Raw genomic sequence first — 26,950 nt, 5'->3', positions numbered from 1 at the left:
TGTAAGATTGGTGTAGTACTGTATGAAAGTGTTTTAGCAAGGTATGCATTTTGTTTTGTTTACCATTGCTGTTTTCATTGGTTTTAATAGAGGCTGCTCTACTGCAGTATCATTGTTTCAAGTTTACCAGTGATTTGCATAGGCATTTCATACCATGGTGTCTGTGTCTCACAAGCACATCAATTGCTTTTAATGGCATGGGGTTTTTTATGCCTTTTTTAGTTTTGAGAGCCTCTGTGCATGGCATTTCTCATTCTGGAAGGATTTTTATATTAAATTTGAAGATATGTTGTGTATAGCGTTAAAAGATTGCAAGTGTTTGTATGTGTGTCTGTGTGTGTGTGTATACATGCATGAAAGAACACATTCACTTGTTAGTCACAGCAGAATGAGCAAGGAACGGTTGGGCATGTGGTCTGAACTTTACTTTTACTACTCCATCTCCTGCACTGAGCAGGTATAATTCATATAGGTACGGAGGGTGAAAATCTACTAACACTACTTTGAGCTTTAGTTTTAATGGGACATTAGCAACCCTTCTTATCAGGACTAGCTACTATTTTTTAAATGCGACCAGGTCAACACTGCTGCATATATATTTTAGTGTACCAATACTTCCCAGCAGCTCTGCTATATATGTAGGCACAGTACCCTATTTTTATCAGTGGAGCGGTCATATGGGACAATGTCCGCTTTTCCCAGCAGGGCTTAAGCACATTTATTGGCATCCTACCCAGATTTCTTAGCAGGACTGCGATGCTTTGGAACAGTTCCTGCATTTTTCAACAGTGGTGTTGTAATGAGACAGTACCAACATGTGCTGGCAGTTTCAGTAGGGAGCTAAAGTACTGAATAGGAACAGTGTCTAAACTCTTCCCCTCCACTCTCTGTAGGTGGTGGTATGCACACTGGTGGACAGTGTGAGAATAATTGCATTGATGTGTTAGGCTTCAAGCCATCCTGCTCTTAGTGTTGCAACTTCTGGTTCTCCTATTGAGTACTGTGCTACACTTGCAAAACTCTAGTACCTTTATAGAGGAACAAGCTTCAAATCTCCTGCATCATTATACTATAATTATAATTGTTAAATGATGCGCTTAATACAGAGAGGTTTCTAAGTGCGATCCCAGGGATCAAATCTGTGTTGCTCCATGTCATCTTGCTTCGAAGGTGCACGCATTGCCCCAATACATAATTTTTAGCATAGTTCATTGAAGGAGGCATGGAGCTTGGAACTAGCCGCTATCGCATGGGACTGCCGGTGCGTCAAATCTTCAAGCCTTTCAGAGTCAACAGCCTGTCAGGAAATTTAGTTCAGTGGGTTGATAAACCTGCTGCACAGATCACAGGTTTGGAACTTTCAGTTTATACATTGAATAGCTTGGTGAGCTCATCACTGCTTGCAGATGCATATTTGTTTCAGATGAAAATAAAAGGTTTGAATTGTAGGAGAACTGACTTAGCTTTTCGGAGGGCTAAATGTTTGATGGTTCAGAACTCACCTCATAAGTGCAAGTAAAGCATGGAAACAAGTTCAGCATCTGCAGATATGAAACGTGAATTTACAATTTCCAGCCCAACTTCCAAAAGCAGGTTTGCATACATTTAAAAAGAACGATCCCCTAATTTTCAAGCTGTACCATATTTGTGGATGGACAGTGCATTTTCAGCTTGTTGTATCATTCAATATTACTATACCAAATTCCAAATCTAAATGAGGAAGAGCAATTACGAACCTAGTAGTTGCAGGACAACAAAGGGCTGAAGCTGGGACAGACAGAACAGAGAACGTAATGGAAGGAGAGCCAGAGTGATATGATGTGAGAGAAAAAGGAGGGATTAACCTGAGTAAGAGGCACTGGAGTTACAGCAATGGAGACAGCAAGACAGGAGTGAAACAGCAATAATAGTATTCAGATACAGGATATGCCACACGGAACAGGGCAAAAGACCAAAACAACAAGCATGGAAATACTCAATAGTGAGCGGCAGAGCAACAAAGTGAGACAGGGAAAAGGTAGCGACAGGAAGGGGAGTGCAGAAACACGAGGAAGAGGCCATGAAACGGATCGAGATGCACCAACATTCAGAGGGGAAAGGCATAGTGGTAATGCTGATACAGGAAGGAACTTTATCTATGAATACCCAACTACCTTGTATCTGGTTCTGTATCTAGTAATTCTTAGGCCTTGAGTCCTAATTACATGAAAATGCAGCTGGATAGCACACACCTACAAGTTATTGTGTGTTTTCCACAAGTGTAATACACTTGAAGCCAGATAACATGATATACAACTGTTTGTCTTTCTGCCATTTTCCAAACGTTTCACTTTATGCACACATTCAGTGGATGTCCAACGCCTTTTACTCTCTTGCAAAGAAGAATACAAATGTGTACTCTCTTGAATTATTCGGATTTACTCTTTAATTCTCAAAATGGGGAGTAAAATACTCCCACCTCAAAATCCCTTCTGGAGCACTCCTAATACTGAAGAAATCCCACATCTACGGATGAAGGCTAACCTCTCTTGTGCCCCATCAGACCCTCTTGTTCCTTGGCTTGTCAAGGCTATTGCCTCTTTAGTGGCATCCCACCTCACGGAATTCTTCAACCTGTCGTTCGACTCTGCTTGCTTTACCCCTAGTTTCAAAACGGCCATGGTTATCCTGCCTTAAAAAAAAAAAAGCAAGGTGCTGACACGAACCTGTCGGCGAAGTGTCACTCTGGAAAGGGTTGTTCAACAGTCTTACCAATTTTAGATAGCCACAACCAATGAGATCCCCTACAAGCCGGTTTCTGCTCCTGTCACTCCACGGAAACTGCTCTCATGAATGTCTCCAACTTTGCCTCTGCTAAGAACTCCAACCTATCCTTTCTCCTAATTCTCCTTGACCTGTCCGCTGCCTTTGACACTGTGGATCACTCTTCTTAATACTCCCTTTCTCGGGATTTGCGATCAAGCTCTTGCCTAGATTGAATCCTACCTAGCACCTCGATAATTCTGGGTCTCCTGTTACATCACCACCTCTCAAATCACTTCTCTAACTGTTGGTCCTTTCCTCTGTACACTCTACACCTCTACTCTTGTAGCATGAGTATCCTCCTTTGGGTCCCGGTACGAGCTATTCGTGGACTACATCAGAATCCTCTTGTCTTTTCCTGAACTCTCCTTTAATCTCTATCAAAATTTCAAATGGTTTCTCTGCTATTAAATATTGGATGGCTTTGCACTCTTTGATGTTAAACTCTTCCAAAACAGAGGCTCTCTTCATCCCCCTAAATATTGGGACAATCTGGCACCTTCTTCCTTTCAACATCGCCAATCATCCCTTAACCACAGTTGTCTTCTCTAAACTGGAATACTGTGCCAGTATCCTCTTTGTTAGGGGGAATTCTCAGAAAATTGCCAATCCCTCCCACCTTAGAGCCCTCCAGCTCTTTTGCTAAACTTTGGCACTTTGAACTTTTCAATTCTATGCGTTTTCTGTGTTGGTTTCTTTTTGGTTATGGAGTCTAACCAACTCCATAGGCATCATCTTTTACAATTGTCACAAAGCACCTTCAGTGCAGTGCCACAGGGAAGTCTTCCATATTTCCCAAGGTTTAAATACCTTCTCTGGAATCAACTACTGTTTCCCAGAACAGTAAAGTGAAATTGATTTTACTTAGCATTGTACTTGCTAGACCCTGCACACCCTATCTTACAATAGAGTGCTGGAGGTGTTACTTAGTATCCCCTATGTCTAAATACTCCTGTAACATTTTTTATGTTACCCTTTCCTCAATTGACTGGCTGGTGGCAGTGGTTTCATTTTGAACTACCTTGGTTTGCATTTACTGTGACCGTTCACGGCTCCGGTAAAGTAACCGCGGAAGCCATCTTTCAAAATGGCATACACCCATCTTTGTTAAAATGGTGTCTGGTCTTCTTTTTTCGCCAGGTTTTTGTAGAAAGGTCCTTACAGAGAGTTTCTCTGCGCGCCAAACCAGGTTTGGTCTTTTGTTCATTTCGCCTTTGAGAGAAACCAGCCTCTGGCGCCAGAGTGTCTGGAGTAGGCAGAAAGTGAGGGAGGTGCCTGAATTTCCCTGTGCTTAGTCTCCTAGGATACCCAAATGCATTCTGTGGTGATTGGCTGGCTGGCTGACTGTCCGGCAAGGACAGTCACCCTGCTGGGTGAGTGACAGCTAGGCTGGAATGAATGGGAGAGAACTGAATAAATGGCAAGTCTTTTGGCTTGGAAGACAGTGTCAACCACTGGATGGAGGAACCGAATAAGAGCTTGAAGAGGACGCCTTGCGCAACTCCTGGACCGTTGGTTTGCCCGGTGAAGCCCTGCTGCAGTGACTACTTGCCAAGTTCGCATCGACAGAGAAGCCCCTGCAAGGACTTCTCCTCCCTTTTGAGTTGGTGGGACCAATCGACTCAAAAGTAAGCCACCTGGACACCCATCTCTGAGCTGGTTGAATTTCCTCAGAGTTGCTGCAGGAACAGTATAGCCAGGGCGAGGGACACCAGATTATGTGCGTTACTTTTAAGCTGGCTTAAAGCTTTTGGAAGATCCTCCGGACTCCCATGAAACAGGACTGACCAATCCTGAGCCCCCTCAGCAGAGTGCAGGACCTCAGAAGTAAGGACAGTCCACCTTGACAGCCAGGAACCACGCTTATTGCTATTTGTGTACCGCAAGGAGCTGAAACGCGAAATAGCCACTGAAAGTAAAGTGTGCCCATTGCAAGTTTTTACAGTGCCAGTGCAGTACAGGTTTCCCCCGATGTCCTCCCTTTGGTCCCCATGACTGAGGCCCAGGAACAGTGAGATCTGCAGAGCTGCACAGGAACAAGAAGTCATCAGCTGCATCTTTTCTTCTTTACCAAGGTACTGTAAAACAAGTTCAAGAGTCCTTAACTCTTACTGTGGTAGTGCTTGTAACTTCTGCAACTCACAAGCCTAATCAGCTTGTGGCCCTACATTTGATTCTTCTTTTTATCAAAGACTCCTAAGAACGTATGCAAAGACTTTTCCATGTACTTACCTTAAGTGCTGCATCCTATACAAAGACATTTGCCCATTGACTTTGGCATTGCCTATTTGAATTGAATGACTCTTCTAAGTGCTATCTGAAAGTATTTGCCCTGCTTATGAATATTTGTAATTTCTTGTGTTCTAATAACCTTTGCCTTTTACCAACTTCTTTAGAGTATTCTGAATGCCAACAGTAAGATATTAATGTCCCCAGCACCCTTGTTACTGAAGTCACCTGTGGGTGTAGGTTGTGTCTGTGGGCCATCCCAAAAGGGTCTTGTCTTATTCAGAAACTAAGAGTGTACAGTATTGCAGTCTATTTGTATGTTACTATTATATTGCTTTAAAACTGACTGATAAATTAATAATTTTTAATGCAAGAAAGCTTGAGTGTAAGAGTTTATTTGAATACCTGTAACTGAATCTTTGTGCAACTCCACTACAGATCACATTTCCCCTCTTGAGATAAGCCTGGCTGCTCAACACGCTACCAAAACTGTGTAGTACAAACCTATACGAAAGGTTGGGTTGCCTATACCTGTAGTTATAGTTGTTTGTAGTTTTTCCAGAGGGTACTGCATTCAAACTTTGCCGACAAGATCATTGACTTCGCTATCAGGACTCTTTGAACTCTCGCACTTCACAACTACATCCTTTTACCGTCACCAGGCTGGATGACCGATGTAAAACGGGGCAGATTTAAATATCTTCTCCTGGTTCAAAAATCTATCCACGCTAAGGCGGCCACTGTATCTTGCCTCCTCTTATCCAACTCTACAAGAAGTCTTGTAATCTCCTACTTGACTACCCTCGTGGCACCTCACCCTACCTGTGCTTCCTCTCGCTCTTCTCGCTCCACTTGCATGGAATTCTCTTCCCCCAGACATCTGAGAAACAGTTCAACGATTTGTTCAAAGACAACTTGAAACCTTACCTTGAGTGTTGGAGAAGTAGACTTCTATTATGTGATCAATTCCGCTGAACATGGCTGGCATAGGGTTCTGCCAGTTGGGGAATGGAATGACTCCATTCTACACATTCAGGTCTTCCGTTAAGACTAAAGTATTAGCTATACTGTTTGGTGGCCGAGACCTTTTTGTGAGGAAGGTTGACAAGTCACTCAAATCCATTAAGATTGACCCTGCGGTAGCCCGCTCACTGTGCTCCTTCAGTGAGGTCACCCCTGCTATACCTATTAGAGCATAAAAAGGACGATGTGCTGTCCCGAATGGAAGATCACTCTTACCATAGTTTACACTATGAAAGAACAGTATAAACTATTAAGTATCACCCTATGGTGCAGGGCAGTGCTACAAGTCGAAATCCCCCTGAATTAGGTGGATAGATCACTAAAATAAATCTGTTGTGCATTTATCTAAACTGCACTGTTAATGTACCAATGATACCTAGAGTGATGACTGCAAATTAGTGGAGGGGACGTACACACGCAAGCAAGCACGGGCAGGATAGACTGTGTGTGTGTGTGTGTGTGTGTGTGTCAGTGTGTGTGTGTGTGTCTGTGTGTCAGTCATTCATTCATTCATTCATTCATTCATTCATTCATTCATTCATTTCTGGCGTCTGTGTCCCAGAACTTAATTAGCTGGGTGGAAGCAAACTGTAAACACAATTGTCTAAATACAAAATGGTCCTGGCCTTCCATGGTAAGACTCTACTGACGGAGACACCTTTCAAAAGGGGGAATACCATGAGGCTAGCCCAGGTTCAGCCTAGATATCTGTCCATGGAGAGTTGGGCTGACAGAGCAGGAGTTAGTTTGCAGAGAAGGTTGTGGTGGTTTAGAACCCTACATTCATATGTGGATAGAAGGTTGACGGTCTGCTCTTTCAAGGTGCAGGTTTGTATAAAATTGTAAATTGTTCCATAAATATTTTTTCTTTAACTTGCCATAGATGATACATATAGAATTACTTTCAGAGTATCTCAATGGTGGTCCAGACAGAAATTGGTGTTAATTCACTAGGCAACAACTTTACAGTCAAATCTGTAGTGCCCCACCTATACTCCTGCCAGAAATGGCTGTTGTCATTTAAGTGATGACATACAGCACCGTTTTAAGCTCCACTCTGATGTCTCTGAGATGGGAGGAACCAAGTGAAGGGTTAGTTGTCTCACCTGTGTTATAACCGTGCACCAAACAGGTCTTTAATTGTGGTACCTTGTTTTATATTCGTTGTTTCATCTCATGATAAGTGATTTGAAACTCTGTCTAGTTCATATACATAAAGGTTCATATATTTTTGTATAGGACGAAATTAGGGGTCCTGGATTCAGATCACTTACCTGTGTTTTTATCCGATACAAGTCAGTGCACACTTTAAATGCATCACTCATTCTCCCAGCATAGCCACAAATAATCCTTATTAGTCTTGGGTAATTCTCTATACCTCTCCCGTATACCTATAGATTGTGCATCTGTCGCCTCTGCTCAGGCAAGAACAGGTTACATTTTGGGCAAAGGGAATCATAATAGAGGGTGCATTTATCGTTCCACCAGTCTGCGGGGATGGGGGGTGGGGGGTCTTGCATGTGATGGTATGTATAAGTTACTTGAAGAAGTGACTATTGACCTTTGTCAAACAGCCCCACGTTTTTCATTGGGCCCTTTTACTAGCCCTGCCCTGCCCTGCCCTGCCCTGTCTGTGTATCCACCTTGAACTGTAGACTTGGAGAAAGAACACTGGGTGGACTGCTCATGCACATTGGGTTCTGAATCGCTTTTCGTTTGTGCTGTGCAAAAGGTCTCCAGTTTGCACCTGGACCAGAAGTACATACTGCAACTTTGAAAGAGTGGTGGGGTTGACCAATAAGAGTTTGTTTCTTAGTGAGAAATGTCTACTTTATCCAACTTCAGTTACTGTAATCAATATAATACTGTGAAACATGGTGTGAGTCGGCTTGCAGATATGTCTTCCACCTCATGTATTAAGTAGATGTACTTTAGGATTAACTTAGAAGTCCTAGCTAGTTGATGTGCATGTATTGGATCCAAGGCTTTGTAGCTGTTTCCAGTCAATTGTCCCCACTACGTCTATATTCTAGATGTGACTGAAATAACTGCCTTATACTGTGCTTTTTCTAGGTTATTCTATGAGCCGGTTACTACTCCTTGCGGCCATACCTTTTGCCTCAAATGCCTCGAGCGCTGCCTTGATCACAACCCACACTGTCCACTGTGCAAAGAAAACCTCTCTGAGGTAAGATGACACAATGTGTTGGTCAGAGCCACTTGAACTGTCTTAAAACATATGTTATGCCGTATTGTTTACACAATGTATTCATTTTTCTACTTTTGTTCTTTGTATTCTGGACATAATGTTTCAGTGGGCTCCCATTCTGTGTCCAAGTACATAATATTTATCATTACGCTCATGTTTGTAACTATGTATATTTATCTTCACGTTTTTAGTAATTTGTTGACTATATTCAGGTCATGCCACTTATATTCAATAATGTGAAGCAGCCGTACCAGCTATCTCGCCAGCCCTTCCACCAGGCTTCACCTTTTTCAGACCGGACAGACTGATCACTAATGGAGGGTGGAGTAGCACTCATAACTAAAGACTCCCTTTCACTCAGACAAATCAATACTCCACTTGGGAGCAATGCAGATGCCCTGACAGTAAAACTTTCTCTCTCTCTGAATTGCACTATTCCTACAATGAGTCACCAACCTCGCACACTCCAGAGGACGTATCCTAGACTGGATAGCAGACCACAACTGTGCAGCTGACATCAGCTCCAACACCCCATACCCCTGAACCGACCATCTCATCCACTTCCCCATCCCCACCGCCAAATAACCCACTAATCCTAACACTCCCTCACCATCAGCACTAGCCAGAAGTGCCCGCAACCTCACAAAAGACAAGATCCTACCATTTCTTGAAGTTCCTTCCCTCAAGTCGCCATTCTCCAAAGACCCTCTTGTTCTGGCAGATCTATACAATCTCACCATCAAAAAAGATGTTGACACCATTGCCTCTCTTGTAAAAGAAAAAGAAAGCCAAAGCAAACAAACATGTAGACTTGTGGTACACTAAAGAACTCCAGGAGCTACGCCCCCTCAAAAGGATCCGCAAAATTCTACTCTAGAAGCCTACAGAAAAATAGCCACTCAATACAAAAAACCATCTATCTAGCGAAATCCACATCCTATGACACCAGAATCTCAAATGCTAATTCAGGAGCCAAAGAGCTGTTTGCCATTTTCAAGGAATTAGCTACCCCAGCCTCTAGCACTCAAGACCTTGTGAAAGACGAATTGTGGTGCTCGAGCATTCTTACAGCCATGCTCAACAAAATTGCTCTCCTGCAGAGCAGAATCCAAACCCACTACAATGCATTGCCGAAATCGGACCTGCCCAACTCACCTACGCTAAACATCCACCCTAAAGAGAAGACACACCAACACCTAAAACCGTCAAATTGCAAAGGGGATGCATGCCTGGCCAGCCTGATCAAAGACTGTGCAGACACATTAGCACCCTTCCTGACAGCATTCATAAACGCGTCCTCTGCCTCTAGCATTGTCCTGCCATGCCTGAAAGAAGCGTGGGTTCGCCCCCTCTTGAAAAAGCCATCCGTGGACCCAGCCTCTCCTAACTACTAGAGCCCATCACCACGGTCCTGTTCCTTCTAAAAATTCTAGATAAAGTTGCCTACATGCAAATCCAACAATTCTTGCAAAACAACAATATCCATGGGAAGAGTCAATCCTGTTTCCGCCCAGGCCACGGGACAGAATCGGCCTTATTTAAAAAACAAACTAGGAGAAATCGTGGACGAAAGCAAGCCAGCGCTGCTCCTCCTCCTTGACTTATCTGCAGCGTTTGATCTTGTCGACCACAAAACACTCTGCAGACAACTCATGAATACGGACCATTTCACATCGGAAGCCGCTTCACGGATCACCACCTTCCTCGAAGGTAGAGCTATGGAGGTGTTCTCTGAACAGGCCTGCGCACCTCCAACCACCATCCACTGCGGAGTTCCACAAGGATCCTGCACCTCACCAACACTAACATTTTCACCCTTCCACTCTTCAATAAACTGGACAATCTCGGCATAGCTTACACTAACTATGCCAATGACACACAGGTCCTCATTCCACTCACGGGCTCCTACGAAAAAGATTCAGAAACACTGTGCAAAACATATGCCACCATCCAAGCATGGATGGCAGCAAATGGGCTGTTCCTCAATGGTGATAAAACCGAGATCCTCTAAGTAGGGACCAAAGAAACACTCCATAAACAGGACAGAAAATACAGTAGCTTTAACTTTGACAACACCAAGATCCCTGTCTCACCATCAGTGAAAACCAGAGTATTCATTGACTCCATGCTCTCCATGACGCACCAAGCCGGCACCATTGCATCCTCTGTTGCATTCATCACCAAATTGATTAATGCAGTCAGGCCCGATATATCCCCTCAGAACTGTCTGGCCATAGCTAGAGCCACCATGGGGGCCAAACCTGACTACTGTAACTTTCTACTTGTGGGAACCTCATGAAAAAACAAAGACTACAAACCATTCAGAATAATGCACTCAGGGCAGCTCTAGTTATTCCCAAAAGGGAACGCATCTCCCTCGCAAGACGTCCTGCTCACTGGCTCCCTGTAAAAGAACCCATAATATTCAAGACCTTGGCCGTTACGCACAAATGCCTCGCACTCACAGCCCCTCCCCTCCCTATCGGAAAAAATGGTGTGTGCTACATCTTCCAGACCTAAAAGCTCAGAGCACTCAAACCAGCTGAATGTCCCGACCTACAAAAGAACCAAAGCGGGAGGCTCTAACTTCATATCCCTAGCACCTAAACAATGGAATGCCCTATTCACCGCCCTAAAGAATGAGACCTCACACCCTGCCTTCTGCAAGGCACTCCAAACTAAGCTCTTAAACTAACCAACCTCAAATTCTACTGTCTTGTAACTGGCTCACTGTAACCTCGAGCCTTGAAATGTAACCATGCCAATGATGCCTCAACCACCCCGCTCAGACACAGGTTGACTGTAACTAAGAACCTCAGATGCTGTGTGCCTGTTTTTATTTGATTTTTTCTCGTGTTCTTCCTCATGCTTCATGTAACCAAGTAAGCTTGCTGTATTTGCGCCACGATGCCCCAGGGCCGACTTGTGCGCTTTATAAATGTAAAAAATAAATAAATGTTCAGAACATTCATCTACTCATGAGTTTTTTTTAATTGTGCTTGCTAAATTAGACTGCTGTATGTAGTCCAGGTCTATTACAGGGCACTATTTCAGGAATGAGTGTCAGGGAGGGATTACGGAATGCCAGACCTCGCCGCCACAAGACTGGGATGAAGTCCGTTTCCTTATCCATGGTTACACATAAATTGGGGTTGTCGCACTTTTCAAACAGTTCCATATTTTCTGGAAAGTGTACAGAACATCTGGTTTTTGCCCAGTTTGGGCAAATGTTTACTGAATGATAACCTGTTTGCATTCTCTGGTGCATACTACACCATTCTGCCAAAATGCTTCATTTTTAGACTATATAATTTTTTTTCTCCAGCATGGGGTCTGGCATGGATTTACATGCTCATGAATACTCCTAGTCTTCAGATGTATACCGCACGTACAAGTGTTGGGAGTTCTTGTGCTTTACTCTTCAAGCGTTTTGGTGCGTTTTTCGCTTTTTGATAGTTAAACTCTTTTCTGTCAATCGAGCCTGTGTGCTCCCATCGATCATCCTTCTGACTGACTGGGACCAGTTTTTCGGATTTTTCATCGCCCCGTCAAGGGCTGTTTTCGTTTAGTATTCTTCTTGGGGGGCTTCCAGAAGATACTCCAGGCCTACACCGCGTGGATCATGTCGGCCGAGGAGTATGACGGTGCTTCCCTCTTCAAGCTGTGCTCTGACTGCGGTTTGTGGAATGTGTAAATGGACGACAAGCATGCCCAGTGTCTGTATTGCCTGCACCCAAAGCACAAGGAGGAACATTGTGCATTTTGCTGTGGCTTCTCGAAGCGCACCTTGAGGGACCGACATCAAAGGTTGGAAGCATGGCAGCAGGCCAAGGGCTCTGCACCGGGTGGTACACAGGGGCATGCCTCGCCTGGATCCGGAAAAACTGAGCAGGCTTCTAAGTCCTTTGAGGGTGCCCCACCCGTGGGGGCCCAACACAAGGCCAAGCACAGCGAGTCTGCTTCAGTCGGGGTCGCCGCTGCTGCGTGTCCCGAGACGGGCAGGACGCGCCCATCATCTCCATCCACAGTGATCTCCAAGTCAACGCTCTGGTTCCTCATCCAAGAGAAAGTCTGATAACCCGGGTAAGCTAAGGGAGAACCCAGAGAAGACCAGACAGGAGAAGGCTAAGCAGGGTACGGTGTCCAGCCTTACTGTGGCAGAAAAGGCCAAAGGAGACAAAGGGTTTGATCCGGCCCTTAAGGAGAAGGACAAACAGGACAAGACCTCTGATTCAGCAGTGAAGAAGGCCAAGCAAGACAAAGGACCCGGCCTCTCTGTGACTGCCCAGGTGCACCAGGCGAAAGCTTCACCCTCCCTCGAGGTTGTGGTGGCATTGCTTTCAAAAGCCGTAGGGGCAGACCCACAGTGTGCCCCGGCAGCGGCGAGGGTGACCCTTCCTCCCAGGAGGGAGGCTTTGAATATGCCCACTGATAAGATGCCAGAGAAAAGGATGCTGTACCTCAGCCAGAGACCGACCCGTCTGGACCCGAAGAAAGGGGGCAGGGGGCGCTGAAGGCCTTCAGGGAACAGACATTTCTTGGGCTGAAGACGAGGACAACGTCCTTTCTGTCCCTACCGTCCAAGAGGATGATGACAATGGAGGCGCCAGGGATTCGCCCCACGACGAGGATACCGTTGTTGGAGACGTTGATGATTGGGGGCCCAGGCCCTTCTCCTGCTCTCCAGAGGCCTCCTAGAGACTTTGCACTGGATATCATCTCGGCCCTCAACTCGATGGTGTCTGAGTTGCAGAGGAGGATACCGACCGATCCCGCCATCCCCCTTCAAACCCACGGCAAAAGTGCTGGTAGCCACCGTTTCCATGGGCGAACCACCGGCCAAGAAGAGACACCTGATGCCTCCATGCCACCCTTCTCGACAGCCCACCTACCCCCAAGAGAGATGGAATCGGACACAGGGATGGGGGACCTCCCGTCGCCTCTCCTCCAGACTAGATAGGATTGTTCCACGCGATGATCTCCCGAGCCTCAGCTTTTCCAGAACACGCCGGAGGAGAAGGCAGGCTTCTTGTATCAGCGCCGAGAGGCGAAGAGGAAGACCATCCTCTGTCCCCTACTGTTTGACAAAGGGCTGGCCTTGATGATGAACCCTGCCACAGCCCGAGCAAAGAGATAGTCCGGCTGGATAAAAAGTACAGGGTGCCGGACTCTGCGCCCAAGTGTCTGCGGTCTCAACCGTCGCCAGACTCTGTGATCTCAGCGGCCGCCAGGAAGAAACAAACAGTTGGGCTTGACGTCTTCTGCTTCGTCCAACCCTCTGGACAGCGAGGGGAAGAAATTGGACTCCATGGGTAGGAAGGTTCTCTACTCTGCGGTGACCACGATCAAGGCTGCCAACACCCTCGACAACATAGCCAGATAGGACTGGGAGCTGTGATTTAAGCATGCTCTGCTCCTGGACTTCCTCCCTGATGACAAGTTAGTTGAGGCCTTGGAACTCCTTCAAGAAGGCGAGATGGCTTCGGATCATGGCATCATGGTGGCCATGGGCATTGCGGATGCAGGGTTCCGCCAGATGGGGAACGGCATATGCCACCAACTTTTGGCAGGAGGTCCAGACAAGAGTTTAGGACATGCCCTTTGACGGTGACAACCTGTTCGGAAAAGTGATGGATGAATCCCTCCAGGCCATCAAGGCGGACACAGAGACAGCACATGCCCTAGTCACTGTACAACGACTGCAGTCCTTTCGTTCCTCAGGAGGGAAGTGTAGCCAATCTTCAAGGGGTTTTGGCAGGGGCTCCACCTCTTACCGCCAGCCCCCATGCTCTTCGACCCAGGAAGCCAACAGAGGCCGCTCCAAGGCCTTCAGGGGCAGTTGTCGTCTGGGACCGCAGGGTGGCCAGTCAACCTCCAAACAGGATTGAACCGACCAGGATGTCTGGCCCCCCACCCATGCACCCCGGTCGGAGGCCGGCTGGCTATCTTCGTCAGCGTGTGGAAGACCATCTCCACCGACCGTTGGGTGCTGGACACTGTTGCCCACAGACACACGTTAGAATTGCAATGAAAGTGTCCCTGAATACCACCTGTGGCCTGGCAGGAAAATCGCGTCCCTCAGCTGCTGCTGGAGGTGCAGGCCAAGTTAAGGAAAGAGGCAATAGAGCTGGTTCCAAAGCGGCTTCGGGGCTCTGGAGTTTTCTCAGGGTACTTCCTCGTACGAAAGAAGAGCGAGCACTGGAGGCCATCTTCGACCTACGACGACTGAGCAAGTTCAGGATGGTCTCGCTTCAACATGTGCTCGGACAACTGGAAGAGGGAGACTTCGATCATTGGACCTGCAGGAGGCATACTTCCCCATCCACAAAGGTCACCGCAACTTTCTGTGCTTCGTCGTTCAAGGGAAGCATTACCAATTCAAGGCCCTTCCTTTCGGACTGAAGTCGGCACCCAGAGTCTTCAAAGTGCCTGGCTCTGGTGGTGGCCCACCTACCACTGCAAGAGATCCACGTCTACCTTTACTTGGACGACTGGCTCATCCGGGCCAGATCAAGGGACACTGCCATCGCAGCGAAGACCGTCTGACTACTGACGGATCTGGGGTTCAGTGAATTATGCCAAATCCTGCTTGACTCCATTGCAGGATGCTCTGTTCATGGGATCCTGGGTCAACGCGGTGTTGTGCCTGGTCGCGCCATCAGAGTAGAGGATAACGGCCATCTTGGGCAAGGTGCAATGGCTGTTGGCACTGAATATCGCCACGGTGAGGGCCATCAAGTCTCTTCTTGGCATGATGTTGTCATGCCTTTACCTCATTTGACTCTGCAGGTTGTGGATGCGCCCGCTATAGGAGTTCCGCAATGCCCGTTGGGTCTAGGTGTCCGGAGGCTTCCAGGACAAAATCCTGCTTGACGAGGAGTACCTTTGTGCGATAAGGTGGTGGGGCTTGCACCCCAATCTATCCAGAGGCACGCATTTCCAGACCCCCTGTACCAGGAGACGGTCACGACGGATACTTCCCTGGAAGGATGGGGATCTCCCACCGGCCGTCTTCACTCCAGAGGCCTGTGGTTACTGGAGGGCAAGACGTTCCACATTAACGTCCTGGAACTATGGGCGGTATTTTGGGCCCTCAGGTAGTTTCTGCCGTCCCTCAAGTGCAAGGGGGTGAGGGACTTCACAGACAATACCACCACAATGTTTTAGATCCAGAAGCAGGAGGGCACCAGATCCCCAGCACTCTCCAAAGAGGTGCAGGACTTGTGGCACTGGGCCGTCACCCAGGGGATGTTCCTCGTTCCTTTTCACCTGGCAGGAGTAAAAAACACTGTCGCTGACTCCCTCAGTAGGGAGTTATGCTCTTGCCGCGAGTGGGAGCTTCAAACAGGATCCAAGTGGACTACCTTTTTCTCTAATGTGGCAATCTCCAGATCGATCTGTTTGCAACGGCGGCAAACATTCGCCAGCAGGTTTTCCCCAGCCGGGCAGCATGGGGGACGCATTCTCATTCCCCTGGGACTGCATGTTTCTGTATGCGTTCCCTCCATTGCTGTTGCTTCTTCGAGTCATCAATTAACTCAGACGATGCCGGTGCAGGATGATCCTTGACGCACCAGCGTGGCCGAGGCAGATCTGGTACCCAGACCTCCTCAGCATGTCTGCGTCCCCTCCGGTCAAGCTACCAGTGGTTGCAGATCTTCACGCCAGGGAAGGAGGTGCAATTCTGCACCAGGATCGCTGAACCTGAAGGCCTGGCACTTGCAGCATTAGAATCCGGGGTTTACGATCTTCCGGTGGCCTGCAAGGAGGTACTCGCCAAGGCCAGAGTGTCTTCTACCTTGAAATGCTATGTACTTAAATGGAAGAGATTCGCTATTTGGTGCCGTTCACAGAAGATTGATCCACTGAGGGGCCGTGACCCTCAGGTACTTCATATTTGCTGTAGTTGACTAAATCGGGCCTGGTTCACGCCTCCAAGGTTCATCTGGCGGCTATCTCCCGCTACACCAGATCCCCAGGACGAACCTCCTTGTTGTCACACTGGTTAGTCAAGGAATTTGTCAAGGGACTATTCCGCTTGTGCCCGCCGGTGAAGCTCTGGCGTGGGAGCGCAATGTGGTACTTACTAGGCTCATGGGACCACCCCTGCTCGAGCCTATGCATTCTGTTCCACTCAAGTTTTTTTCGTGGAAGACTGCTTTTCTCGTGGCCATCACCTCTGCACGACGAGTGGGTGAGATCCAGGCCCTATCCTGTAAGCCACGTTACTTGACTTTCCACGAGATGAGGGTGGTGCTGCGGACACGCCCCTTCTTCATGCCCAAGGTGCTGTCGGACTTGCATCTAAATGGGTCCTTGGTTTTACCTGTGTTTTTCGCCCCCGACACCTACGGGACTTTGCACTTGCTGGATGGGGCTAGAGCGCTGATGTTTTATGTGGCCCGCACAAAGAGTTTCCGGTAAACTTCTCAGCTTTTTGTGAACTTTGGTCCTGTGAACCATGGGAAGGCCCTGTCCAAGACTTACATTTCCAGGTGACTGTCCGGCTGTATCACCCACTGTCACCAGTTGGCCAACCGACCACTGCCTGGCCTTCTGAGAGCCCATTCCACCAGAGCGATCGCTGCTGCAACAGCGTTCCTGTCTGGTGTGCCCCTGCTGGACATCTGCAGGGCTGCTACATGGAGGCTGACGCGCACCTTCACGAAATTCTACTGGGTCGACAGGGATTCCAGGGAGGAGTCCAGAGTCAGCAAAGCAGTGCTGCATAACCTGTTCGCTTGAAGGTGAGCCTTGTGAGGAGGTAAGCAATTGCTTCTGTTGAGCCTTGCCACCTCCCGTGGTTGTGCATGTGTGTACTGATATGTATTCTTTATTCTTGAGCATGTGAATACATGCCAGACCCCCATGCTGGAGAAGGAACAAGTTACTTACCTGTAACTGTTGTTCTCCAGCATGGGTCTGCCATGGATACACATGCAAACCCTCCCACCTACCCTTCTGCGGCTCTTCTCTTGGTCCTACTGCCCCTTTACGTGCTACCAAATCTGAAGATGGCTGCCGGGGGAGGGATTTAGGTAGAGGACAGTCATTGGCTGGGGGAATTATCACCCAGAGTTCAGTGATTGATTGTTAGGAGAAAGACAATTCAGAAATGAAACCGAAACTGATTTTCTTTCTTTTACCGAGGATTCCCAGCCTGACAGTGAATATTCATGAGCTTGTGAATCCATGACGGACCCGTGCTGGAGCACAACAGTTACAGGTAAGTAACTTATATTCCCATAATTGATAACTTCAGTTCTTCGTGTGTGTCCCTGTGTGATCTCCTCATTCTACTTTAAGGAAAGCCTAAAGTAATTCTAACAAGTTCGATAGTCAAGAACCCTCATATGTAAATAATTTCAGTGCACTCAGTAGTGCTGCAACAGTACCATTTGAAAAATCTGCCCTTTTAGCATCATATGCTCACTTTTTGAATGGCTTTTCATTTTGAAAGGTATGGCATTGTTTTCAGTTTAGAAACCACAGAATCCATTGGATCCGGGAGAGTCGAAGGTAAGACCTTTCAACTCATTAAGGAACTTTCACCAAATAAATTTGTGGCCGAGCCTCTCGTGCAAATGTTTTACGATGTTCAGTGTCCAAAACTTTGTCCCCAATAGTGACAAAAAAATTCCTTCATTATAGAATCTAATCTGTCAGGCAACTCTCTATGTAGATGGTTATAGCATGAATTTTCTTTTCATGGTGAGTCGAACACTTTAGCCAGGTGGAACATTATCTCACCCTTTTCTGAATGTTTAATCTTGTCCCAGAATGAGTGAAGGCTTTAGTGCATAACAATGACAAATCAAATTCTAACCTGATCTCAGCAGGGGTGTCCTGTTGATTCCCAACCACACTAAACTGGTCACATATGCGAACTCAACGATCTTCATCTGAGACTGTGATAAGAATCACACAAGCCTGTAGCCCGACCAACTTAACCAAACGCTACTGCTGCCCAACTTTCCGATGTACTTTGCGCAGTGGTGCACCTGTGTACCAGCTTCTAATCCTTCACTACACAAACACCCTAGCTGTAACCGTCTATATCTGATGTTTACTATCTGAAATGCACTGTCTGTAATGGCCCCTTGCTCCCATTACGCTGATTTACAACATGCGCGCTTCACGCTGTGCCTCGGCGCATACTAAGTCACGCACAGCTCCTCTCCCAAAGGCGCTCCTGATTTATGAATTGCATTACATTAACCGCACCTAGAAGCAAATATTGATCTTTGTTGAAGTATTGAGCTGTTTTCCTGTGCCGTTAAGCTCCTGATGTAGCGTTTTTGCATTGCCTTAATCGCACACCAACTAGCATGTGCTAAATGTATTGTATTGATCTAACTGTGCACTGAAACGGACCCCGAACTGTACTGCATTAACTTAACCTGCCCTTGACCCATATACTGACCTGTATCATATTGATATACCCTGCTATCCATAACACAGACCACCACAACTGTACCTTGTTACTATGACAAGGCATTCAATCTACATTGCCAGTACCAAGTGCGTACTGCCCTGAACTGCTCTTGTGCCATACTCGTTTGGGTTACCACCAGATACCCACACCCGAAGACCACCTGTCCAAACCACAGCTAGACCTCGCTGACACCCTCGGTTGTTGTTTGCCTGAACACGTGGCCAATAGCAGCATGCCCACCACACATTGTCACCAGGCGAACCGGCTCATACAGCCCGTACCACCTTTGGCTCTCAGTCCAATTAGCTGCACCTCACCATTTAGCCCACCACCCAACCACAGAACGACCATTCTCCCTGCTCTAATCCTATATCTGACTTGGGTAAATCCTAGCATTAGTGCACTCCAGTATTCAGTCATGCCCCTGTTTATATCAACTCCCTACCCCATCCAGCACCGCCGCCCACCTTTAGTTGCTCTCAACCATAACCATACTATGCCCCAAGTGACCTCCAACCCACCTAGACTCCAGGACAAGCATGACTTGGCCACCAAGACTATTATACAACATCTCAACTCTTCTTACAGTGCCCCATGCCCACTGCCACGTAGAAATGCCAACCTTGCAACTAGCACCAAGCCAACTAGAGACACAACGGGCACATCCTCCCCCTCTGTCCGACAAAGAAACACACTACTTACTCTCCTTACTACCCGCATGAACGCACACCCACCCTTACCAATATTCCTAACTACACTATTCTTGGAGCTCTCATGAACGCTAGATCACACCCTGCCCACGCATTAGACATTGCAGACATCATCAATGCACACGATTTGGACTTCCTAGCCATAACTGAATCCTGGCTACATGCCGCCACGGGCCCATCCCTCTCACTTGCTGTTCCAGACAGCTACTCCTTATGTCGAAGAGGCAGACCTAATGCGAAAGGTGGAGGAGTGGCCACCGTAGCAAGAAACATCTCTGAACATGAGAGAGGTGCCCACAACCTCTGTTACTTCTTGTGAACTGCTGTCAGTAAAAATGACTATCGGCGACAGCCACATTAAACATTCACCTCATGTATTGTCCCCCTGGGCCTCTACTCACCTTTGAGAATGAGGTCACGCAAAACTCCTCCAATGCCAAACCCAAATACCAAACAGTCATTCTTGGTGACTTCAACCTAGGTTTGAACAACCCCCACGACAACAACGCTCTTTCCTTGGCCAATACATATCTGCATTTGGACTCGCACACAGGATCCTGAATCCCACACATGTGAAACGCCGTACTCTCGAACTGGCTTGCAGACATCAACTGCAACTCCACCATTGCATCTAATTCGCCCTGCCCTTGGTCTGACCACCACCTTATGACATTCAGAGTCGACACAAAAATCGGCCAATCCAAGCGCCCTTTACAAGCCCCCCCCAGAGGCACCATCCAGAAACAAAAGGAACATCACTGCCAACAACTTGCTACTGCAACCTGTATTGGCAACAGCTACCGCTGACCATACCGACCCTACCATATTGACCAAACTGTACAATGATACTATCCTGGCAGCCATAAACCATATAGCCCCGCTTGCAGCCCACCTCAATGGTTGGTTCACCCCTGAGCTCAAAGCATTAAAGTCTAAAAGAAAAGCCAAATCTCTCTGAAAAAAATCCCCTAGAGTAATAAATAAAAATGCCTTTGACAATGCCTCTAGGGAGTCCAAACAACTAGTACTTTCCACCAAAAGCAAACTCTACAACGATAGAATCTCTAAAGCTAGCTCCAACACCAAATTATTTGTAATCCTCAGAGTTAGAAACCCCAAGACGCTAGCTGGTGCGAGAACATAAACGCTCTCCAAAACAAAATCTCTTGCTTACAATCCATTATCGAAGCAAAAAAAAAAACAGCATAGCAAAACCCTCCGAACCGTTAACACCTACCAAGAACACCCCCAACCTAAAGAATCTGCAACAAATCAAATTCACTGCGGTCACCAATTCAGAAGTCTTCCAAATCATCCAAAGTCTTAAACCTTCAAGATGCCAAGGTGACCCTTGCCCACTGACGGTCAACGAAGACTACGCACCCCAACTCACCCCTTTCATCACCAACCCCATCAATGCCTCCTTCAAAAACAAGTGTCCCTACAGACTTAAGGCATGGGTAATACACCTACTTAAAAAACACACCCCCGACTCCAACGTCAACACAAACTATCACCCAATAACAACCGTTCCATTTCTCCAAAAAATACTTGATAGAGTAGCATACTTGCAAATTCAGAAATACCTGGAAGCCAACAACATACTGGGACTGCGACGGTCAGGATTCCGCTCAAGACATGGGACGGAAACAGCGCTCCTAGACTTGAAAGTCGAAATGGACGACCCTAGGGACAAAGGGAAACTAGCCTTGCTGCTTCTCCTGGACCTCTGCTGCGATTGATCTTGTGGACCACAACATCCTGTGCAAACCCTTGACTTCAGTAGAGCACTTCTCCACAAACTCCACACAATGGATCAGATCTTGCCTTGGCGACAGAACCATGAAAGTATTCTCCACAAAAGCAGAAGCCCTACCCACCTTAGTCGCATGCGGAGTACCCCAAAGCTTGTGTCCCCCACTTTGTATAACATTTTCCTGATGCTTGTTAATCTGCTTAGAATAACATGCTGTGCATATGGTCCGACATCCAGTGGTAACTGCAGAGTATTGCATCCTGTCTTTTGGGGACCGAAAGGGGCCGTCGGCATAGGCGTGTCTAACACTATCCCTATTGTGACGTGTAGTGTACCCAAAATCCCTCACGCGCCGTGGTCCCTCAGATTGTTTTTTTCCACCCAGATAACTGGTCGCCCTATAGCGGAGCTCTTACAAGAGACATTGTTTATCTTTACCGACTTGTCGGTTATTCCCCGTTAAGTCACTTCGGTCACAAGAACATCTTCGACAAAGACTATGGGGGATTTGTCTACAGCTGTGGATTTCGGCGCCTAAAATCCGGTGGCCGGATTTTACAAGTGGTCGGGCCCTCTGGCCGACCTATACAATAGGGAGAGTGGGGTTGGGGTGGCCATATTGTTGGTTTGTCTTTCCTCCTTTCCCCTCTTTTCCATTTTGGTCTGGTCATCCTTCCCTTTAGCTATGTAAAGGACTCCTTTTAGATTCTGCCCTAAGTGTAGGGTCGGATATCCTTGGAAGGACGAACACAGGACGTGTAACGCCTGTCTCCCCTAGAGCACGACGCGAAGCAGTATGCGGCCTGCAAACTCCTTCGGCCTAAGACCCTTAAGGAGCTCTGTGTAAAGCGGTGGGCCGCGTACGGTATGTCGCGGGTGGATTCCCCCACCGCCACACCCGCTGAGAGTGACGGGGTAACTCGGATGACCAAACATCTGTTGCGGATGTTAGACCTCGAGGCGGACACTTATAGGTCCGCCATGCCCGTCCCCAACCCTTTAAGGCCTTACTCTGGTCTCGCTACAGAGACAACACCCGGCGACAGGGGCGTACAAACGCATCACACTAAGCAGACCACCCCTACACCATTTTCGACATCTTCATCGAAAAAAAGGTGAAAGCGCCAACAGGGCTGCCGAAAACTTCGCTGGTTTCCTCAGATCGTTCAGATCCAAAGCCTTCCCTGCATTCGCAGCAGCGTCTTGCGACTGGGCAATCAAAATTGAGTAAGGGTGCTACTCCAAAAACTTCACATGTCGAAGCGTGGAAATCTGACGCTGCGATGGTCCCGAAGGCCACGGTAGGCCTGAAAACTATGGCTAGGCCTCTACCCGGACAACCAACCGCTAGGCTCTCTAGCGCCACAGAAGGTTGTACACCTACCGATGATGGAACTACTGTCTCACGCCGATTCAGCAACTATCGAAAGCAGCATCGAAAGAATTACGGCAGCGGTAGGGTCTTACCCCAGTTCCGCCTAAAGTTATGGGAAAAGCCGCAGAAAAAGTTTCAGATGCGGATTGGGATCTAGATTCTTAGGATACCTACGAAGATAGTCAAGAGCCTCTTTCCGACACCCTAAGACTCTTTCCGACGCTGTAGGGGGGAGAACGCCGTTCTTCCACCCGTAGGGCCGCTTGGGTCCACTACAGAGAAGTTTGAACGGTGTATAGATCGGCTGGAGAAGATTCTCAGTTTTTCTGATCATCCTCCCCCAAAAAGGTCTCGGGTTGATCCTAACGTCCAATTTCCTTCTCAAATTCAAGATCAGTCTTCTGCCTTCGTTCAGCAGGAAGACGTTGTCCACATGGACACATATAGGGACATTTATAATGAAGAGGAAGAAGCTTCATTTCTACAAAGTTATGAGGAAGAACAGGATACTACAGACAACTGGGAACAAACCCAGCAGGAAGGTCAGGACACTGATGTTTTGTGTCTGGATTCTCCTCCATCCACTCCGGCTCGCCAGGCCTCACCTGTAGATGACCAAATGGCATTCAACTCCATGTTGAAAAAAGCAGCTTTCCACTCGAGAGGCTGTGCCTGAGCAGGATTTTGTAGAGGATATCCTGAAGGAGAAGCCTCCATCTAGCCAGGCCATCCCCCTCCTTAATTCTATTAAGAGGAGGGTGGCCCCCTCATTGGTATCACCAGCTCAAATTCGGGAAGTGAACCCAAGAGGACCAAAAATTATTTCGCCCTTCCCCTTACGACCCTCAATACATTAGAGGGCACGCCGTCCCAGATTCATTTGTAGTGACTACCACTCGGAAAAGGGCAGGGGTACCCCTTGCCATGGGGGAATCACCGCCAGACAAGGAGTCCAAGCGACTGTATGCTCTAGGCAAATGTGTCACTTCGGCGGCCGCATACACTATGCTGATTGCTAATAATACGACACTATTGGCAAGCTATGCTGACGCTCAATGGAATTTGCTGCAAGAAGGCCTCCAAGAGGTTCCTGAACCAGTCAAATCAAAGCTCCTCTCCATTGTAATGGAGGGAAGACAAGTTAACCAGCATGTGATCAAAAACACCCTGGACACTGCAGAAACAGCGGGCGGGTTTCTGGCCCAAGGGACCCTACTTAAAAGACCTGCTTGGCTGCGTACCTCAAGTTCTAAACCGGAAACCCAAGCCTCCCTCATCAATAAGCCCATTGAGGAATCTAACCTCCTCGGGAAAGCGGTGGATGAGGCCTTGGAAACAGCCAAGAAGGAGCATGAGACTCTGAAGTCTCTACAGCAGATCACACAGAAACCTTCCCCCCAGAGGGGTAATAACGCTCGGCGGTCCTTTCAAGGGCAAGCCTGTGCTGGTCAAAACAACTACGGCACGGGGAACTTCAACACAGGACAAACTTCAGGAAGCTACACATACTACCCTTCAAGGGGTCAGAAACGCTGCAAAGTCTGAGGTAGAGGCCCCAATCCCAGTGGAGCCACAGCCTCTGGTCAGAAATGACCACCAAATCCAGGTCCCCTCCCATGTCACCCCGGTCGGGTGGCAATTAACATCTTTCCTCATGGCATGTGAGGGGATAACTTCAGACCAGTGGGTCATAAAGACGGTTGCCCATGAGTACTGCGTGGAATTCGCCAGACCTCCACAATTCAGACCGCCGCGCTCACGGCGCCTTTCACCGGACCATCTGCAGATCCTGAATCAAGAGGTGGAAGCACTGCTGGGAAAGGACGCCATAGAAGCTGTCCCTGTTCTTCAGGTAAACAAGGGGATCTATTCAGTGTACTTCCTTGTACCCAAAAAGGATCTCACCATGCGCCCTGTTCTAGACCTGCGCCCAGCGAACAAGTTTATAAAACCCCAGAAGTTTTGCATGGTAACGCTACAAGAGGTGATCCCATTGCTGATCAAGGACCGGCATTACCAATTCAAGGTACTCCCCTTTGGCATCGCCTCAGCGCCAAGGGTGTTTACCAAAGTCCTGGCAGTGGCTGCAGCACACCTGCGCAGACTGTCTGTTCCAGTTTACCCTTACCTCGACGACTGGCTCATCACGGGGGACTCATTCGACGCATGTTTTTCGAACACCCAAAAAACAGTAGATCTCTTCAGGCTGGCTTTCTCAATCAACGAAAAGAAATGGTCTGGTCTCCAGTCAAATAAAACAATTTCTGGGAGCTCTAATTCGGACGAAGGACTGTCTCGTCTTCCCCTCCAACGAGAGGGTTCAGTCCATTCTTTTTCAGATCCCTCAATATGTAGCCAGTCGGGAGGTGATGGTGCGCAAGGCCATGCGCTTGCTAGGAATGATGGCATCGTGCATATACTTGGTTCCCCACGCGCGGCTGCGCATGCGTCCCATGCAAGAGTGGCTCAACAGCCAGTGGTGTCAGGTCAGCGGACAATGGGAAGATCTGGTAGTTGTCTTGCCAGCCCTCGTTCTCTCTCTGCAGTGGTGGTCAAGAGAAAACCTCTTGAAGGGGAAGACCTTCACCACGCCTGCAGTGGAAGCCACTCTCACTACAGACGCATCTCACAGGTGGGGGGCTCACCTGCTTCAGCAGACAGCGCACAGAGTTTGGTCCCCTTAAGTAGCGTCCAACCATGTAAACCTACTGGAGCTATTAGCAGTGTTCAAGGCTTTGAAGGCCTTTCAGGTGCAACTGCAAGGGAAGACAGTGCTGGTTCTAACAGACAGAACTGCAGCCATGTATTACCTGAACAAACAGGGGGGGCACTCACTCTCCAGGGCTATCCAAGCTGTCCCAAAACATTTGGATATGGGAACACAAGATGTTTCTGTTGTCCCAACATGTTCCAGGGGAACTCAATCTTCTGGCAGACGTGCTCAGCAGAGATTTTCCTCTGCCCGAAGAATACGAATGGCGGCTACATGAAGACATTGTGTCCAACGTCTTTGCAGAATGGGGCTTCCCAGAGATCGACCTGTTCGCTACTCTGGAGAACGCCCAATGACAAGACTACGCCTCCAGGTACCCCCAGAACTGATCCAAGGGGAATGGTCTCTGGATAACATAGTCAAGGAAATTTGTCTACGCTTTTCCCCCCCAACTCCCCTTCTCAACAAGATAGTGCACAAGATGCACCAGGAACCAGTTGCCATGATGATGCTGGTGGCCCCCATGTGGGCCTGCCAACCCTGGTTCGCTCACCTAATGGAAATGTCCCTTTCCCCACCAGTGGAACTACCCTGCCTGTACAACATGTTGTCTCAGGACATGGAGGACACCCTACACCCATGCCCACAAACTCTGAATTCAGCAGCATGGCTCCTGAGGTCATAGTTTTGGCACCTACAACTCCCTCAGAGGTGCATGTACATACTCAGGGAAGCTAGGAAACTAAATACATGTTATTGCTATGCCAGCAAATGTTGTGATCTGGTGCAATTCCAAGGGCGTCAATCCCATAGATTGCTCACCCACACACATTGTGCTGTACCTAACTCATCTGTTGGACACTGGGTTAGTCTTCAATTCCCTAAAGGGTAATCTGGCTGCTCGGCCTACACCACATCACAACAAAAAGTGTCGTGGTGGAAAATACCGGTGATTAAAGCCTTTATGGAAGGGGTTAAGAGGATTTATCCTCCCATTTCTCACCAGGGCCCTGGATGGGATCTAAATGTGGTTTTAACCAGGCTCATGGGAGCTCCCTTTGAGCCTATGCATAAAGCAAGTCTGAAAGACCAGACTTATAAAACAGCCGTCCTAGTGGCTATCACTTCTATCAGAAGGGTTATTTAACTACAGGCACTTTCTGTTCTAGACCCCTTTGTTACAGTTCACAAAGATAAGGTAGTTCTGCGCACACATCCCAGATTTGCGCCTAAATTCATCTCAAAGTTCCATGTGAACCAATCAATCAAAACCCTACTAGCATGGTCGAAAGAAGCCTACACACACTAGATGGGCGCAGGGCAGTCATGTTCTACCTGGAAAGAACTAAACCACTGAGGAAAACAAAACCATTCTTCGTTTCAGTGGCAGCTGGTAGAGAAGCGGATCCTGTCTCTAAATCGGCCATCTCAAGGTGGATTGTGAAATGCATTACACTATGTTACACTCTTGCTAAGAGAGAACTCCCCTTCAAGCCTAGAGCACATTCTACTCGGGGCACCCATAGCATTCATTGCAAATGTTCCCCTTGAGTCCATTTGCAAAGCGGCAACCTTGAGTTCTGTACACACCTTTACAAAACACTATTGCCTAGACACTCATTCTAGGTCTGATTCTCAGGTGGGACAAGCAGTACTAAGACATCTTTTCTCTACTGTTCCTTCTCACAACCCACCTCC

At 47.7% G+C, this 26,950-nt stretch overlaps 1 protein-coding gene across 1 annotated transcript in view; it reads left to right on the top strand.

Moving 5' to 3' along the window:
* Nucleotides 1-26,950, top strand: part of LONRF2 (LON peptidase N-terminal domain and ring finger 2) — an 882,740-nt gene that overhangs the window by 445,116 nt on the left and 410,674 nt on the right. Inside the window, exon 7 of the mRNA XM_069636696.1 lies at nucleotides 8,128-8,242. Coding sequence (XP_069492797.1) covers nucleotides 8,128-8,242 — 115 coding nt within the window. The remainder of the gene's footprint in view (nucleotides 1-8,127; nucleotides 8,243-26,950) is intronic.

Source organism: Ambystoma mexicanum, chromosome 7p (genome assembly GCF_040938575.1).
Source record: "Ambystoma mexicanum isolate Mex_15411 chromosome 7p, UKY_AmexF1_1, whole genome shotgun sequence".
Taxonomy (NCBI): Eukaryota; Metazoa; Chordata; class Amphibia; order Caudata; family Ambystomatidae; genus Ambystoma; species Ambystoma mexicanum.
The sequence above is the reverse complement of the archived record's forward strand: the minus strand, read 5'-3'. Positions and strand labels throughout refer to the sequence as shown.